Consider the following 18,316-nt stretch of genomic DNA (forward strand, 5'->3'; position numbering starts at 1 on the left):
ACCCATCCCGGTTTGGATTCCAGATTCGGATTAAAAATTCAACAGCGCATGGTGTTTCCGGTGGGAATGAGCCCTCTGAGGTCACCGAGAGGGCCACACCTGTATCACCTCTCTCGATGACAAAGTGTCCCTTGACTGTAAAATGCATTTTTGTCTCAAAAATCCGATAATGTGACAGTTAGTTTTAGAATTGAAGGAAGGGGGGCTTTTGCTGTTCTTGTTTTGTTTTGTTTGTTTTGAATGAGGAGGATGGTTTGACGCTGGGAGCAGAAAGGCTGTGGATTTCGGAGACTTCAGCCGCTGGCTGCTGCCCCCCCCCCCAGGCCCTCCCACTCCGGCCTAGGCCCGCCCCTCCCCCAGCGGAGGGCCCGCCCCGCCCCGTCTGCGGGCCGACTTGGAGGCGCCCAGCAAGCGCCTCCGCCCCCGAGCGCCGGGGCAGGCGGAGTTGCGGGTGAAGGGAGGGATGTTTGGGGGGGCGGGGGTCCCGATGACGGCATCGGAACGCGCCGCGCCGGGGCGCCGAGCTCGACTGCAGGTCCCGGGACTTCGCTGGCACCCTGGCAGGTGGGTGTGGGTCAGGGGTGGGTGGAGGGCGAGGCGGGGGCGCACCGGGGAGGCTCCTGGGCAGCCCCCTAGCCGTGCTCCCCGGCTTGCCCGGAGGCTCCTCACTGGGCGGGCCTGGCCAGAAGGAGCAGCCTGCGAGGGTCCGCGTTTGCCATCACTTTTGCAAACTTTCCGGGAGGGCCTGTTCCCGGTGGCCGATCGCGCGGGTGGAGTTGTCAGCACGCCTTTGAGGCTCGGGGCGTTGATTGTGGGGATGGAGAAACCAGGGCTACACAAAGCTCCAGAGTCTACCTGGGGTTTGGAGTGCCGCCAGACGGTGTTGCCTCTGTGTACCCAGGTCCCGGCACCTAACCTGGACCCGGTTACACGTGTAGAGAGGCTACACAGTAAATACCAAACCAAAGACGTGCAGTGTGGGGTACCGGGGACCGAGGAGTGTGATGAGGAAGGGGGATGGAGATCGGAGGGTCATCACGGATTACTGAGTAGTGTTGTACCGTGTGCTGGGTACTGGCGATAGGGTTCAAAACAGACAAAGAGGGTTCTTGCTTTCCATCTGGAAGGTGAATCTGGCAGTTGCATCTGCGTGGTCACCGCCTGATGTGGGCAGCACAAAGGGCTGTCTATGGTGGTGGTGGGCACGGAGCAGAGCAGTTTCCCTGGCCGCGGGCGGAAGGTGGGCCCAGCCCAAGCGTGGGTGGATGAAGATGCTTTGGTAACACGGAGGTTGCTGGCCTGAGAGATGAGGAAAGGCATGGTGTCCAGGAGATGGGAACAGTGGGGTGTCTGTTCTAAGCTGCCTTTATTGTTGTTGTTGTTGTTGTTGGGGGGTGTATAAAAAGCAGATTGTCCTAACACATCTTTGAAAGATGCCCCAGGCTGTGGGGTTGGAGAGGGCTGGGAGACTGTGAATCAAGGCTGACAAAAGTCATCCCTTCGGGATGTCGGTAGCAAGACTGGCTTTGGCGACAGGATGAGGAGTAGCAGGTAATCTAGAGAGATCTTTAGGAGATGGGATTGGCAGAATTTAGCGATGGGAACTTGATCTAGATGGATCTGCTGGCTTCTTTGAAGAAATGGGCAGGCGTCACACAGTTCCAGTGATGGACAATGGCAGAGACTGTGTGAGGCCTACTGGGTGAGAGTTCCCTGGTGTGATGCCCTGTGCGTGTGGTTCTAGATAAGGTCACAGGGGAAGGGGGCAGCACTAAAAAGGGGCCCACACTGGAACACTAATCCCCCCCGGGTATGAAGTGGTGGGGACTTTTTTTTTCCGCCAGTGGAGGATGTCGAGAGAAGTTACTGTGTGAGATGATATCAGGATTTGTGTGGCATTTGGGTACCAGGTTGGGTGGACGCTCTCAACTCTGAATACCCCTCCCCGAGTCTACCCAAGGTCTACGGCCGTGTGGTTTGGCCCGATGGCAAGGGCCTTTCCTTTTCTCTGCAGATCCAAGAGCTACCCTCCTTCAACATGGGACTGGAGGCCCAGAGGCTGTCGGGAGCTGAGGAAGCCCCAGTGAGGGTGGCCCTTCGTGTTCGCCCTCTGCTGCCCAAAGAGCTGCTCCATGGTCATCAGAGTTGCCTGCAGGTGGAGCCGGAGCGCGGTCGAGTCACCCTGGGGCGTGACCGCCACTTTGGCTTCCATGTGGTACTGGGAGAGGACACCGGACAGGAGGCCGTGTACCAGACTTGCGTCCAGCCCCTTCTGGAAGCTTTCTTCGAGGGCTTCAATGCCACCGTCTTTGCCTATGGTCAGACAGGCTCCGGGAAGACGTATACCATGGGGGAGGCCAGCGTGGGTGAGTGACCCGTATTGTGCCCCTGCCACTTTGAGGGGCCTCAAGGCCTTCCTGAATTTCTGCGCCTGCCCCACCCACCACCCGAAGGTGAGGTACTGAGGAGGGAGTGCAGATTTCTTAGATCAGCACTCCGTAGTGGGTCCAGCCATGTCAGCAGCCAGCTGGGAAAGGCAGGAAGGGGGGGGTGGGGGGTGGGGGTGGGGGTGGGGGGGCAGTTGTGGCTTTCTCAAGATGAGACAAGATGGGTTTGGGAATCGTAGCAGAGGAAGGCCAAGGCGAGTTGGCCTGTCTCAGGATGCTGCCAAGGGCTAGGAATCTGTGTCCCAGTTGGAGTAGTTAGATTGGAGCCTCTGCATCTGGGGAAGACTCTTTGGGCCAATCCCAATGGAAGGAATTGCCTCCTTTTAAGTACCATGAACTGTTTTCTGTTGTCTTGTGGCAGGGTCTTGATGTGTCTGAGGCTGGTCTGGAATTTACTGCATCGTCTAGGTGGACCTCAGACTTTCTTGCCTCAGTTTCTCAAGTGCTAGGAAATTATAGACATGTACTACATACCTGGCTCAAGACTTTGTTTTTTTTTTAAGATTTCTTTTTATGTGTATGAGTGTTTTGCCTGTATGTATGTATGTGTACTACACATATGCTTGGTGTCTTCAGAGGCCAGAACAGGGTATCAGGTCCCCTGGAACTAGAATAACAGGTGTTGTGAGCCACTATGTGGGTGCTGGAAACCAAACCCCGGTCTTCTGAAAAAGCAGTAAATGGCCTTCGGCAACCTCTCAGCGCCACATACTTTTTTATTTTTTACACACTCATTTAATTCATGAGGGCTCCAACTCATGAGTTAGTCACCCTGCTTCCTAATATTATCATAGTCGGGAAGGATTTCAACACATGAGTTTTGGGGAGACATAAGCAGACCATAGCAATTACAAAGGTGTAATCATTTATTATGGAAATTTAAGAAAATGCAGAAAAATACATGCACAAAATAGCATGTTTGATAATCAGAGAATTCTAGCTTCTCTGTGAAAATGATTATACTTTAAACATGAAATCTTTTTGTTTGTTTTTGTCTTTCAATATGGGGTTTCTCTGTGTAGTCCTGGCTGCCCTGGAACTCACTCTGTAGACCAGGCTGGCCTTGAACTCAGGGATCCACCTGCCTCTTCCTTCTAAGTGTTGGGATCAAAGGCGTGTACCACAATGCTCAGCTAAACGTGATGTTATTTATACTTACTCTTTTCTATCCTGTTTTGTTTTCTTTATAATATGCCATAGGGCTGAAGTTGTGTGTTCCTCACTGGCAGAGCTACTCAAGTATGGTAGACCTCATACTTGAGGTCATGAGTTTGATCCTCAACACCACTTACGCACAGGACCCCCACACAAATGAAGAATATTTAATGATAAATGTTCATGGCTTATGAAGTACTACACCTGGCAGCATCTGAATTTTCTGGCCATAAAGTATTATTTTAGCAGATGTGGAACCATCTGCTTTGAATTGGGGATAGTGATAAAGACCATATGTATGATATGTATGATGATGAACATTTATCATTAATTATTCTTCAGTCCTGTGTGTCTGTGTTGCTGTATATTGAACTCAGGGTCTCATATGTTAGGCAAGTGCTCTACCACTAAGCTACACCCCTAGTCTTTCGATCTCCTTTTTATTTAGTAACTTCCTGGCATTCTGCTGTGAATATATTTAAGCAAACTTCCTATGGTATCTTAGGATGAACACTATACTTCCTTGAAGCAAATTCAGAGACTCTTTAATTAGCTGTGCGTGGGCCATGGTAGTGACTTACCTGTCCCAGGGAGTAATCAAGCCCAGGGTATCTGATTATGGAAATGTAGTAAAGGGGGTGCATCAGGAAGGTGGTTGATGAGACCGTGAGAGGTTGCTTGAATTCCTCATTCTGCTCAGCCACCCTGGAGCACTGCCTAGCGGAGGCTGCCTCTCCTTGGCCTCTGTTACTGTCTTCTTCATGCTACAGCCCCCTTCTCAAGCGGACGGTGGGGCGTGGGGTACTCGGGCCAGGTTTAGCTGGGACATGGCAGCAGGAGACGCTGCGCTGTCTCCCTAGCCTCCCTGCATGAAGATGAACAGGGCATCATCCCAAGGGCCATGGCTGAGACCTTCAAGCTCATCGATGAGAACGACCTGCTGGACTGCCTGGTGCACGTGTCCTACCTGGAAGTGTACAAGGAAGAGTTCCGGGACCTGCTAGAAGTGGGCACTGCCAGCCGGGACATCCAGCTTCGGGAAGATGATCGGGGAAATGTTGGTGAGGAATCCTGGGAATCCTCTAATGCCTGGGAGTGAGGCCTGTAGCAAGGAAAGCCTCAGGCGACTCTGAGAGTCGGGGTGGCTTACCCGTGTGGAGAGACATCCCATCAAGGGAAAAACCATCCAGTCCCTGGATGGTTTTTTCCCTGTCTCCAGTGAGCTGAATATATGCTTCTGTATCCAGAGTGAGAAGCATTAAGGTTAAGTGTGGGAAAGCTGGGACCCTGGGCACGAGTGGGTGCTTCCGGCTGGCTGTAGGGGGGCCGCTCACAGTCTTCTATGTCCACAGTGCTGTGTGGGGTGAAAGAAGTGGACGTGGAAGGCCTGGATGAGGTGCTGAGCCTCCTGGAGATGGGCAACGCTGCGCGGCACACAGGCGCCACGCACTTCAACCGCTTCTCCAGCCGCTCACACACCGTCTTCACTGTGACCCTAGAGCAGCGGGGCCGGGCTCCCAGCCGCTTGCCTCGACCCGCCGCCGGCCACCTGCTGGTCTCCAAATTCCACTTCGTGGACCTGGCAGGCTCCGAGAGGGTTCTCAAGACCGGCAGCACGGGCGAACGGCTCAAGGAGAGCATCCAGATTAACAGCACCCTGCTGGCGCTGGGCAATGTCATCAGCGCTCTGGGGGACCCTCAGCGGCGCGGCAGCCACATCCCCTACCGCGACTCCAAGATCACCCGGTGAGCTGGCCCATCTCTCTGGGCGCGATTGGGGTCGTGGAGCCCTCCAGGAAGGCTGGCTTTGTCACCTGGCCCCGCGGTCCCAGGTGAGTCTGCACAAGGGCTAAGGCGCCCCGACGCTCATCGTCCTCTCGCCCGCAGGATCCTCAAAGACTCCCTGGGAGGGAATGCCAAGACGGTGATGATCGCCTGCGTCAGCCCCTCTTCCTCCGACTTCGATGAAACCCTCAACACCCTCAACTACGCCAGCCGCGCCCAGAACATCCGCAACCGCGCCACAGTCAACTGGCGGCCCGAGGCCGAGCGCGCCCCGGAAGAACAGGCGGCGGGCGCGCGCGGGCCTCCGCGACACCGCTCGGAGACGCGCATCATCCACCGTGGCCGGCGCGTGCCCGGCCCCGCCGTGGGCTCCACCGCGGCGGCCGCCGGCCTGGGCGCCGCCGAGTGCGCGCGCTGCCGGGCCCGCACCAGCGCCGCCTACAGCCTCCTGCGAGAACTGCAGGCAGAGCCGGGGCTGCCGGGCGCTGCTGCCCGCAAGGTGCGGGACTGGCTGTGCGCCGTGGAGGGCGAGCGCAGCGCCCTGAGCTCCGCCTCCGGGCCTGACAGCGGCATCGAGAGCGCTCCGGCCGAAGACCAGACCGCGCAGGGAAACAGCGGAAGAAAGGTGGCTCAGGGATGGGATCGAGCGGAGAGGGTCTTAGCCAGGCAGTGCCTGTTGACAGTATATTCGGGCTTCCTTGTCGCTTCTGATGACTAAGGTCACTTCCTTAACGTCGTTTAGCCTCTGGATCTGTTAAATAAGGATATTATAAGAACGGAAGGTGTAATAGGTGCTAAGCACACAGGTAAAAACCGAGGTGTTCTTAATACAGCATTAATAAAAACGTGATCTGTGGGAATAGTGACCACATCTCTAATTCCAACCCCGTGAAGGAGGAAACGCGATGATCATGAGTTCCAGGCTAGCCTGGGCTACATAGCAATACCCTAACTCAAAACCAAAGTACTATTAATAATAAGTAAAACTTAAAGCGTTATTAATAATGGCGGGAGATGGCCCAGATGGCTTGCAGAAAGAGCCTAAGGCTGGACGAGGCCAGGAGCACCCATTCATTGCAAGGTAGATCTTGGAACGAAGTGGGGAGTAGGTCGGAGTGAGGTGGGGGCAGGGCAGAGAAAGAGGTGGAGTGTCCCAGCACCTTGCCAGGCCTCACCCCTAAAGCTTTTTCGATTGCCCCGTAGGGAGATGAGGGGGCCCAGCAGCTACTGAGCTTGCAGAAGCAGGTGGAGCGGCTGGAGGAGGAGAATCGAGACTTCCTGGCAGCTTTGGAGGATGCCATGGAGCAGTACAAACTGCAGGTGGGACGGCCCCTTCTGCAGATCAGGACGGCTTTGTGGAGGAGGGAGGGAGAGTTTCCGTTTGAATGGAGAACCGGGGCGAGGGTTGTGGCTGGTGAAGGGATATGAAGAGATGTGGGGTGCCGACGATGAACAGGAGCATGGAGGTGAGGGACAGAACAGGGAAGGGAGTCAGTGCACGGACAGCCAAGCCTGGCACCTCGGCCTTGCGTGCCAGATGGGAGCTGCCGCCTGAGGGCAACAGGATGCTACCTGGGAGTCTGCTGATCAGGTCAGCATCATGCTGGGCTCTCTGGTTTCAGGGGTGGGAGGTGGTATGCAGATGTGGTGGGACCGTGACGCGCATTGGACGGGATAGGAAGAGAGCTTGAGCCAGATCCAGATAGGGTCGGTGGTACTCAGATTTCTGAGTTTCATCCTAGAGGATGAGATGCTCTGATTAGTTTTTCAGTTTCCCGTACTTAGGCTGGTCAGCACACATCCCTTGGCATCCACGTCCCCAGCAGTGCCTGGACTGTGTCTTGCAGAGTGACCGCCTGAGAGAGCAGCAGGAAGAGATGGTGGAGCTTCGCCTCCGGCTAGAGCTGGCACGGCCTGGCTGGGGCGCACCGGGGTTCCTGCAGGGCTTGCCTCCTGGGTCCTTTGTGCCTCGACCTCACACAGCCCCCCTGGGGGGTGTCCACACTAGCATGCTGGGCATGGTGCCCCCCACTTGTCTTCCTGCAGAAGAAGTTAGCTCTGAGCAGGTGAGGAGGTGGCAAGGCTTGGAGCCGGGCCAGGACCACACCGGGACATGTGTCCCTTGTTCATACCTCCATGGGGCCAGCTGCGAGTTGTACAATTCAAGTGTCCCTAGAGAAAGGGCCAGAATATGAGAGACTGTGGGGCCGCCTAGAAGTGACAGGGCCAGTGAGCATCTTGAGACGGCTGGAGATTGCTTGGAGTGAGGATATTGGCGATGACGAGGTGGCACCCCTGTACACCTGAGGATGGAGCTCTTAACATACTGTTTGTGGGAGACTCTCTGTAAGGCTTACTCTCCCCCAGGCTCTGCTCTGTCTCCCCCAAGGCTTGGTCCCCAGCCTGTAGGTTCTGCAGCTTGGGGTCATTTTGGACGAAGTTCAGTCCAGTGCTGCTTCAGAACTCCAGGTCATCTCAGCAGTTGCGGAGGGCTCGGCTTGGGTGGGAGCGTGCCATGTACCCATCCTTCTGGCAGGGTGTCCATGGTGAGAAAGGACTTAGGTTCCCATGAGCTGCCTGCTAGAAAGGGCAGGTTGCCACCCCTGGAGAGCCAGATGCCAGGGGGATCACACCCTTCCTTGAGGGTGAGAATTCTTGCCAGCGCGTCCCTTGGCAGATCCTGAGGGTGGAGATGGGGTAGAGGAAGTTGAGGAGAGGAGGGTGTGCATGGCAGGGCACACCCCAGCAACAGCCTTGGGAGGGAAGTGGCTCGGAGGATGCCCTGCGAATATTCTCATCCCGAGCCCCTCCCTAATGCTCGCCTAGCAGGTGACTAATGGCGGGGAGGTCAAGACAAAGGCGCTGGCCCAAGTGGACAAGCTGGGAAGTGGCTCTTCCACTACCTCAGAGGAGGAGGAGGAGGAGGAGGAGGAGGAGGAGGAGGAGGAGGAGGAGGAGGAGGAGGAGGCGCCACCCAGGCGGACCTTAAACCTTCGCAGGTGAGGGAGACCCAGTGTGGAGACTCACAGGATCAGCTCAGGACTACTTTAGGATGTAGGAGACTTCCGGTCATTCTCCTAGCAGTAGCGTGAAGGCTCCTCACGGGTCAGAAGGCGCTTGTCTGTCTCATGCTCACCAGCCCTTGGAGGACTGTGAGCTCTAGTTGGCAAGGTTTCACTGGGGTGCCTGTGATAAGAAGTGCCCAGGCCTCCTGCTGCTCAGTTTCCTAGGTGATCCCTGGTACCCGCAGCCTCTTGACATCTTCTAAGCTCTGCCCTGGCTTCTGACTTCTGCTCCATCCTGATCCTGAGGGTTGGAGGGTCCAGAGGCCTCTCTTCCCCCCAGACGTAAGAGGTAGCTAGGCTGGGTCAGGGGGCGGGAGAGGGTTCTGACTCCTGATTCTGCCTTCCAGAAATGGGATTAGCAACGGGAGCCAGAGGGCCGGGGTCCGTCCGGAGACCCCACCTGACAGGAAGGGTCCAGAGGTCTGCCCAGAAGAGTCAACCATCCCAGCACCACAAGGTAAGGTGGGTGGAGAGCAGAGAGAGTCCTCATGCCTTCCTTCCTCCCCCAGGGAGCCCTTCCACTCCTCCGCCTCCTCCACTCTCAGTCAGGGTGCTGACCCTAACAGTCTGCGTGTCGTAGCAGCTGGTGGCAGCAAGGTCCCGGTTCAGACCCGCCAGAACCCAGCTGCCATGGCCTCTGAGTGGCGACTGGCCCAGGCCCAGCAGAAGATCCGGGAACTGGCCATCAACATCCGGATGAAGGAGGAGCTCATCGGTGAGCTGGTCCGCACAGGTGAGTGGTGGGTGGCGTTGGGGGGGGGTGGGCTCCTCCTCGGCATGGTCTCCTGCTCGCTCAGGAGAGGGTTCAGCATTGCCCCGCTTAGCAGCACAGGCCTCTTCTAGCTGCGTGGCCTTCAGCAGGTGTAATAACCCCTGGGTTTTCTCTTGTCTGGAGGGAATAATGCTTGTAGCTGTTGCGTAGGATGGCTGTGAAGGTGAGATGTGTTCCTCCTGGTGGCCTGCTTTGAATAGCCCTCAGTAAACAGAGCGCTGTTAAGAGAACCCACGAGAGTCTGTTAAAGGTCATCATCAAGGATTTATTAAGATATAAAATGGGGAGAAATACACTCACGGATACATAACAAAGTAAACAGCCGCCGTCCTCCGCCCCGGGGGTGAACGGAACCAGCTGTTCAGTCTCTGACAGCCCCAAGAGAGAAAGAGCGCACACCCTCCCCCTCCCCCGTTTTAAGCAGTCACGTTCCCAGAAAAAAACACTCCTCTATCGGGCTAGATACCCCAAGGTCATTGGCGGAGCGAATTCCCACAACAGAGCTTCTTATTTACTGACTTGCTCTGTTGGAGGTGATGGGACCAGTAACTCTCAGTCCTAGGCACACAGTGTAAATGAGAACCCCATCCCCAGACTGTGCTCATCTGGTACTGGTGATGAGTTGAGGATCTACGTGGCACCATTTGATAGTTTTTCAAAAAAATTTTTTTTAAATACATTTTTATTTATCCCCCCCTTTGTGTGTGTGTGTGTGCGCGCGCGCGCGCGCATGTGCCACAGTGCCCCTGTGGAGGTCAGAGGATAACTTAGAGGAGTCAATTCTCTCCTTCCACCCTGTGGTCCAGGGAGCAAACTTAGGGTATTAGGCTTGGTGACAGACACTTTTATTAAAGGTGTGTGCCACCACCGCCCGGCTTCGAATGTCTTTAATAGTTGTGAATTTATTATAACTCCATTCTTCAAACTTTCGGATAGACGGTTAAGAAGAAAGAACAGTGTGAGGTCCTTATCCAGAATTAGCAGTCTCTGAACGTGCCCACCTTGATCTCTGTGCCCATTTCTTTGCTAGATATATTTTGAAGCAAATCCTAGCTACTATATCTTCTTACTTTTCTACTTCTAATGACCTCTCCAAAAAAAACCCAAAACCTAAAAAACAAAAAGAACAAAAAACTTGGACCTTTTTCTGCCTAACCACCATGCCATGCCCTTGTCTTGTCTTTTGTTTTTGAGATGGTTTCATGTAACCCAGGCTGGCCTTAAAGGTGCTGTGTAGCCAACACTGTCCTCGAACTCTTGACCCTGTCTCCACTTCCTCAGTGCTGGGATGACAGGCACACCCTGGCTTGTTCAGTTTTGTGCCCATGCCGGGGTTGAAACTCCGATTCTTAGTACCCAGAGCGGAGGTCCTGTCCCGAAGTGACCCACCGGCGTTGTTTAGCCTCATTGGCTTGAGTCAGCCTCCCATGCATGGGCCCTGCACATGCTCAGTTGGCATCCTAGGCTTCTGAGGTCTCTCTGCTCCCAGCTCTGAAGTCATCCTGCCAGGGCTGTCCGTTCACTCCCTTCGGTGGCGTTTGAATTTTCCCTCTGCCCTTCATATCTCTTGCAGATTGAAGTTGGAAATATACGCAGCTTCAGGGTATATATTGATTTTTGTCATGTGTTTGGTAAAGATAAAACTTGCTAATTGGAGTTGCTCCTGTGGGCAAAACTCATTTAAAAAGTGAGTGGGGGGGGGGCTGGGGGTGGTAGTGCACGTATTTGATCCCAGCACTCAGGAGGCAGAAGCAGGCAGAACTGAGTTCAAGGCCAGCCTGGTCTACATCATGAGTTCTGGCCAGCCAGAACTAGAAGCAGGGTGAGGAAAGGGGGTGAATGAGTGAGTGGATTCAAGGAAAGATGATGGTGTGAGGGCTTGAAGAAACCCATGTAGTGTCCCAGCCTGGAAAACAACATTCTGGGAAAGGGGTCTGCCTGTGCCATTGTGGACCCACTGTCTTCCAGGAAAGGCGGCCCAGGCCCTGAACCGCCAGCACAGCCAGCGCATCCAGGAGCTGGAGCAGGAGGCCGAGCGTGTGCGGGCAGAGCTGTACGAAGGGCAGCGGCAGCTTCGTGAACTGGAGGGCAGGGAACCCCAGGATGCCAGCGAGCGGTCCAGGCTTCAGGAATTCCGCAAGAGAGTGGCTGCAGCCCAAAGCCAGGTGCAGGTCAGTGCCGGTTCCCTAGCTGGGGTCTCTGGGAACAGGATTGCGGACCTGGCATCTGTGTGTACTCAGATCCTCCCGTTCAGCCCTGGCTGGTGGCAGTCACTCCTCCTGGCCTCTAGGCTGGTGTCCTAGGTAAGCTGGAATCAGCTTAGCTTTCAGCACAACAGGAATACAGAGGTGGGTGCTACCTGCCGACCAAGGAAGGGAGATGTCTAAAGACATCTCCTCCAGCCCACAGCACCTTCCTCCATGCATGCACCCACCGCCCCAGCCTGCCCGCCCTTCGCCGACTTCCGTCCCACCTCCTTTCCTGTTTATCAGTGTGTGGGTCCATTTGACCCCTCATTAATTTAGCTTGCTTGCTTTTTTGTTCTGGGAATGAAACCTAAGGCCTTGAGTATAGTAGGACAGTGCCCAGACTGAGCGCTGTCCCTGAGGCCTGGCTTAGCCTTCTCTGAAGTGACTGTTGTGTGCCTGGGGGTGCCCATCTCCCACACCTCCCCTCCCCCAGCAGGTCACACGGTCCACATTACTTTGCCAGGGCTGCTGGAGCAGGGTTCCACAGGGGGGCGGGGCAAAGCAGGCCTGCAGCCCCTCACAGTGGGGGATGGCGGCCAAGGTCAAGGTTTTTCCATGGATCTGGCTTTCCCCGAGGCCTCCTGAGGCTTGTGGATGGCTGTGTCCTCTGTGTATGTGTGTCTGCCTTTCCTATGCGCCTGCCTTCTGTCCTTCCCTCTTTTATAGGATGCCTGTATACCAGGTTAGGGTCGCCCTCAAGCCTACACTTAGTGGCTTCTTTAAAGGGCGCTCCATCTCTGAGTGCAGTCACATCAGAGTGTGCGGGAAGACAGTTCAGCCTGTTGCCCTGTCCAATATGGTGATATTTTATTTGTACTGAAATGTGATTTTTTCTTCTTCTTCTCCTCCTCCTCCTCCTCCTCCTCCTTTTTTTTTTTTTTTCTGAGACAGGGTTTCTCTGTGTAGCTTTGAGCCTTTCCTGGAACTCACTTGGTAGCCCAGGCTGGCCTTGAACTCACAGAGATCCTCCTGGCTCTGCCTCCCGAGTGCTGGGATTAAAGGCGTGCGCCACCACGCCCAGCTTTTTTTTTCCCTTAAGATGTACTTATTTTTATGTGTATGAGTGTTTCGCCTGAATGAATGTATGTGCAACGCATGTGTGCTTGTACGTACCTGTGGAGGCCAGAAGAAGGCATCGGATCTTTTGGAAGTGGAGTTATTGACGGTTGTGAGCCCATGTAGGTGCTGGGACCCAACCCAGGTCCTCTGCAGAGAGCAGCAAATGCACTTGACCACTGCGCCGTCTCTCCAGCTCCTGGGTGTGGGTTCTTGATCAACTTCCCTAACCTCTCCGTGCCTGGCTCCTAATTGATCAAGTCGGGGGATAATAGTCATATTAACCTTTTTCATTACATTTTCCTTAGTGTGTGTGGTGTGTGTGTGTGTGTGTGTGGTGTGTGTGTGTGTGGTGTGTGTGTGTGGTGTGTGTGTGTGTGAGTGTGTGTGTGGTGTGTGTGTGTGGTGTGTGTGTGTGTGAGTGTGTGTGTGTGTGTGAGTGTGTGTGTGGTGTGTGTGTGTGGTGTGTGTGTGTGTGTGGTGTGTGTGTGTGGTGTGTGTGTGTGGTGTGTGTCTGTGTGTGTGTGTCTGTGTGTGTGTGTCTGTGTGTGTGTGTGTGTGTGTAGGTCAGAGGACACCTTTTGGGAGTTGTTTCTCTCCTACTCTGTAGGTCTCAGGGATCAAGCTGAAGGCAGCCATTGGCAGGAAACACTTTCACCACTCACTGAACCAGTCCCCTCCCCCCCCAGTAGGCAGACATTTTCATAGGGTTTGTTAGTACAGAGCACCTAGCGCAATTCACCCAAAGACCAGTAAAAGTTGTCGTAGCTGCTGTCCTTAGCCTACCGTCCACCTCCCTCTGCCCCTTCCCTTGTGTCCTGTCCACCCACCTGTTGGCCCTGCTCACCCTTGGCCAGTGCCAAGCCGCGTGCCAGGCTCCTTATAAACCCCGTGGCTGCTGTGTGGGTCCCAGGTACTGAAGGAGAAGAAGCAGGCCACGGAGCGGCTGGTGTCACTGTCGGCTCAAAGTGAGATGCGGCTCCAGGAGCTGGAGAGGAACGTGCAGCTCATGCGGCGCCAGCAGGGCCAGCTGCAGAGGCGGCTCCGGGAGGAGACGGAGCAGAAGCGGCGCCTGGAGACGGAGATGACCAAGCGGCAGCATCAGGTCATGGTTAGGCTCTGGCAGGCCGGGTGAGGGGGTCTGTCTTGTTCCCGCTGCGGCTCACAGCCCCGTGATCTGAGAAGCAGGTCACTGGAGGTTCTCTGAGCTCCTGGGAACCTTGAGGCTAGGGGCACATGCCACGGCCCCGCCCACCAGTTCTTCTCCCCACCGCGTTTCCCTCCCCGCCCCCGACTTCCTCCCCCAGGAACTGGAGCTGAAGCAGCAGCAGCAGCAGAAGATCCTGAAAATCAAGACGGAAGAGATCGCAGCCTTCCAGAGGAAGAGGCGCAGCGGCAGCAACGGCTCCGTGGTCAGCCTGGAGCAGCAGCAGGTGCGGCCGGGCTGAGCCCGTGGCCCCGTGAGACTGGCGGCGGCTGGGTGACGGGTCCACGGGGGACGTGCTGTGGGACCTCGGGGAGGGGCTCCAGCTCGAGGCGGGTACTGAGATCCCTGCCCCCCTCCCTCCCCCGCGGTCCCTCAGAAGATTGAGGAGCAGAAGAAGTGGCTGGACCAGGAGATGGAGAAGGTGTTGCAGCAGCGGCGGGCGCTGGAGGAGTTAGGACAAGAGCTCCACAAGCGGGAGGTCATCCTGGCCAAGAAGGAGGCCCTGATGCAGGAGAAGACGGGGCTAGAGAGCAAGCGTCTGCGGTCCAGCCAGGTGAGCCCCCATCCCAGGACTCCCGGCCAGGTGAGGCCCCATCCCGGGACGCCCGGCCAGGTGAGGCCCTGCAGGGCAGGGTGTAGCTGGGGGAGGTTCTTCCAGATGATGTTCTTGCCAGGTAAGACCCGGGAAGCTTTGCCCTCTAGGCTGCAGCCTACGGATTTCCAAGAACCCCAAGGCTGTTTATGACACGGAACTAATGTATGGGACATTGGTACTCATCCCCTAGTCCATTTCACATTTTGCGAACACCACTTTGGGACCCACACGGGCGAAATGAGGAACAGGTGTAGGAAGTGGTATGGCCAACTAGATTCCAGCTTTGGGGGAGGGAGGCTGTGGGTCCATCTGCATCTGGCAGGGTTACCTCCTCTTTACCAGAAAGTCCAGCTGCTGAGCCACCTTGTTCTGTCAGATGGGATCGGAATGTGGCCAAGAGAATTTAGTGGGGCTGTGTCACACCCAGACCCAGGACTGCTCTAGTCCAGGTGCTCGGGTCAAAGCCAGATTCCTGAAGGGTTGTGGACACTCAGACCAGGGTTCCTGTCATCCCATCATGGAACACAAGAGATCTGAGAGGCCTAGAGGTCATGAGGTGATCTATAATATCCCTGCTCACAGGCACCCTTGCTTCCTTCCATGAGCCTCTAGGAAGGGCCAGTTTCCCATAGTCCCATCCCCTCCAGCCAAGTCACCTCACTGATAGCCTCCCGCAAACCAGCTTCCTGACATTAGAGCCTGTTTTCTCTGCTTGCACAATCCTCTGGGCCATCTCCTCCACAGATGTTCTGGTCCTTTAAGGGGCCCTGATCCCTGAGCAAACATGTGGGTTACAGGCAGGCCAGGGAAGGACCCACACCCTCCTTAGCATCCAGTGAGCCAGCTGGGCCCTTTCTGGGTCCTCTGTGAGGACAGCGCCTGCCCCTTCTCTGATCAGGCCCTAAATGAGGACATCGTGCGCGTGTCCAGCCGCCTCGAACACCTGGAGAAGGAGCTCTCTGAGAAGAGCGGGCAGCTGCGGCAAGGCAGCGCTCAGAACCAGCAGCAGATCCGGGGGGAGATCGACACCCTGCGCCAGGAGAAGGACTCCCTGCTGAAGCAGCGCCTGGAGATCGATAGCAAGCTGAGGCAAGGAAGCCTGCTGTCCCCTGAGGTATGGCCACCGGCTGGCCACCCGGCTCTGTCCCCATGCTTCAGCTCTCATGGCTCCCTTGTCCACCTGTCCTTCTGCCACCCTCTGCCCCCTGCCCGCCTCTCTCTGTACTAACACACAAGTGCCCTAGTGGGTGTTAAGTCTCGCAAGGTGGAGTGAGATTGTCCCTTGGGCCCCCTTGATGGGTGTGGGACCCCAGGGACTTCGGAGCTAGACACCTGGGCTGTGCTCTATACAAAGCGCTCTTCCTTTGAACAGCAGAAGCCTGCACTGCATAGGCTTAGCCCTGGCTGGCTGGGGTCTTGGGCAGCTCCAGCTCAGCTTTCTGGAGCTCCCCGCGCTCACTCCCTTGAGAACACAGCCTTGAGAACATTGCGTCTTTCATGGTGTCAGGCAGTGTCCCTGCTGCTGCTGCAGCGAGGGGCACTTCCGGTATGTTGGAGACAGTCTCAGGTCGAGGGGACTCTGACCAGTTATGTCTGTGTGTTGGCTGTTATGTACCTGCCCGGGACTCTGCTGTTCAGGAAGTCTGATACCCATCCTCCATGCCTGCACCTGTTCCTGCAGGAGGAGAGGACGCTGTTCCAGCTGGATGAAGCCATCGAGGCCCTGGACGCTGCCATTGAGTACAAGAATGAGGCTATCACCTGCCGCCAGAGGGTGCTGCGGGCCTCGGCCTCCCTGCTGTCCCAGTGCGAGATGAATCTCATGGGCAAGCTCAGCTACCTCTCCTCCTCGGAGACCAGGGCCCTGCTGTGCAAGTATTTTGACAAGGTGGATACCAACACAAGCCCTTGCCTCTGCTCCCTTTAGCTCGCTGTGGGCAAGAAGTTTGTCCCTTGCTCCCAAATGAAGGGACAGGGTCAGGGTCACCTCCGCTCTCGTCTTTTTGAAGCTATCTTAGTGAAGCTAAGACTCAGGCTCCTCTCCCTTCTGGTCTGAAGGTCCTGGCCAGTATTAATGAGATTTCAAGAGGGACTGATGGATTTTTCTCTCTAGGAATATGTCTGGAGGTATTTTTGGTTGCCATTAGGGGCGAGGGGAGGCCAGGGATGTTGCCAAATGCTTCAATATAAACAGGCCCCACACCAGGAATTGCCCAGCCCCAAATGCCTTAGCATTCTTTGGTTGAGAAATGTGGGTCTGGGTGCAGTTACACAGTCTAGCAGCTCTGTACTGTGTGGTGGGGAAAGGTTTGTGGTAAGTTCCACCTAGAAAGCCAGCTGATTGCTGGGAGTTCACTGTCTAGAACAGTGTGTAAGAGGCAGGAAAGGCCTTGTGACCGCGTTTACGAACTGGCTAAGTGTGGTGGCTGAGCCTGGCTGGTCCCGGGACAGGTCGTGACCCTCCGAGAGGAGCAGCACCAGCAACAGATTGCCTTCTCGGAGCTGGAGATGCAGCTGGAGGAGCAGCAGCGGCTGGTGTACTGGCTGGAGGTGGCGCTGGAGCGGCAGCGCCTGGAGATGGACCGCCAGCTGACCCTGCAGCAGAAGGAGCATGAGCACAATGTGCAGCTGCTCCTCCAGCAGGGTCGAGGTGAGGGCTGGGGGGTGCTGCCTCAAGCCCACGGTGCCCTGCCCACAGCCCCTTACTAATTGATTCTCTTTCCACACCAGACCACCTTGGCGAGGGCTTAGCAGACAGCAAGAGACAGTATGAGGCCCGGATTCAGGCTCTGGAGAAGGAACTGGGCCGACACATGTGGATAAACCAGGAGCTGAAGCAGAAGCTCAGCGCAGGAAATCCGGCCAGCCAGAGCCGGGGTAAACACTGGTGCCCGGTTTGAGTGTGCCCCATGGGGGAGTCAGGGAGGAACACGTTGACCTCCAACTGCTACAAAGCCAAAGATGATCTTGAGCTGTGGTCCTGGGCCCACAGGCCTCTGCCCCACCCAGATGTCTCATGTGTCCTTCTGTTGGCTCTTTTCAAGTTGCTTGTTCAGGGGTACGGGGAAACTGGGTTTGGGTCACCTGTGCCTCCCTCCATGTCTGACAAAGATGCTGTTCCCTGACAGGTGGAGAGAGGAGAAGCCTCTGCCTAGAGACCAGACAAGGCCTTGGGAATGAAGATGGGCTCCACCCAGCAGCTCCTGAAGCTCCCTGGCAGCCCTCCCTTCTGGAGGGGGCACCCCGTGCCTGGGATGAGACCCGGGACTTGGTCCATGCCCCACTACCCCTGACATGGAAACGCTCAAGCTTGTGCAGTGAGCAGGGCTCCTCGGAGGAGCTGAGGGCCCGGGAAACAACTGAACCCCCAGTAGGGCGTGTGCTACCCGTGGGTGAAGTGGGCCTCTCCTGGAACTTTGGACCCTTGCCTAAGCCCCGGTGGGAAGCCCGGAGAACCAGCCCATGGATGATCGATGTCAGGAAAAACCCCTTGTAGGCCTTGGTCAGGCCCTGCCTCGGATTTCAGTCCTGCTGAGAGGAGAGGCTGCCTGTTTTGCTTCTGTGAAGGACAGCTCTTACCTCACACTGTAAATCCATCTTTACACTAAGTGGAGTCAGCAAATGTGGGCCATAGCCCAAAAGAACTGGACCTTTCCCACTGTGGTACAGGGGATGGAACCCAGGACCTTGTGCATTTTTTAAATACGTGCAAACTTCCACTCCCCTTCCTGTGAGCTGCAGGACCTGATAGCCACCTTTCATTTGTGGGACAAATCTGGAGCTCCTCCAAGGCTTGTCACAAAATGGTCAGTGGCGAGAGGGTTAGGCTTAACGGTCTTATGCGGATGGGGGACTAGGAAAGTTGTTAACATTTTTAGAATTTTTTAAAATATCATTTAATAATAAACAGGAATAATCTGATAATGGTTCACATCTTAAATCTGTCCTCAAGGACTCCTGAAAGCTGATCCTCAGCTGAGGCAGT

The 18,316-nt window shown here is 55.7% G+C and overlaps 1 protein-coding gene across 4 annotated transcripts; it reads left to right on the forward strand.

The window, feature by feature from the left end:
• The first annotated feature begins 449 nt into the window (after nt 1-449).
• Nucleotides 450-18,252, forward strand: Kif7 (kinesin family member 7). Of its 4 annotated transcripts, none has more exons than XM_037198137.1 (19): nt 450-564; nt 2,015-2,366; nt 4,463-4,663; nt 4,955-5,348; nt 5,490-6,012; nt 6,591-6,707; nt 7,235-7,453; nt 8,214-8,386; nt 8,800-8,909; nt 9,033-9,185; nt 11,193-11,395; nt 13,443-13,640; nt 13,837-13,962; nt 14,113-14,319; nt 15,230-15,445; nt 16,013-16,219; nt 16,783-16,981; nt 17,062-17,208; nt 17,460-18,252. In XM_037198137.1, exons 2-19 carry the CDS (start codon nt 2,039-2,041, stop codon nt 17,825-17,827), a joined length of 4,089 nt encoding a protein of 1,362 aa, XP_037054032.1. In that variant the 5' UTR covers nt 450-564; nt 2,015-2,038; the 3' UTR covers nt 17,828-18,252. The 4 variants fall into 4 exon arrangements, with proteins under 4 accessions (XP_037054032.1, XP_037054039.1, XP_037054034.1 ...); XM_037198144.1 differs by having other exon boundaries at nt 9,036-9,185; XM_037198139.1 differs by having other exon boundaries at nt 451-564; nt 8,217-8,386.
• Nucleotides 18,253-18,316: the final 64 nt, after the last annotated feature.

This window comes from Peromyscus leucopus, chromosome 1 (genome assembly GCF_004664715.2).
Source record: "Peromyscus leucopus breed LL Stock chromosome 1, UCI_PerLeu_2.1, whole genome shotgun sequence".
NCBI lineage: Eukaryota > Metazoa > Chordata > Mammalia > Rodentia > Cricetidae > Peromyscus > Peromyscus leucopus.

Bases quoted from the DNA above. Each gene is read 5' to 3' on its own strand.
- Kif7 (XM_037198137.1), top strand. From the start codon at position 2,039: ATGGGACTGGAGGCCCAGAGGCTGTCGGGAGCTGAGGAAGCCCCAGTG. The intron at 8,910-9,032 runs GTAAGGTGGGTG...TGCGTGTCGTAG, and splicing joins AACCATCCCAGCACCACAAG to CAGCTGGTGGCAGCAAGGTC. The intron at 9,186-11,192 runs GTGAGTGGTGGG...ACTGTCTTCCAG, and splicing joins CGGTGAGCTGGTCCGCACAG to GAAAGGCGGCCCAGGCCCTG.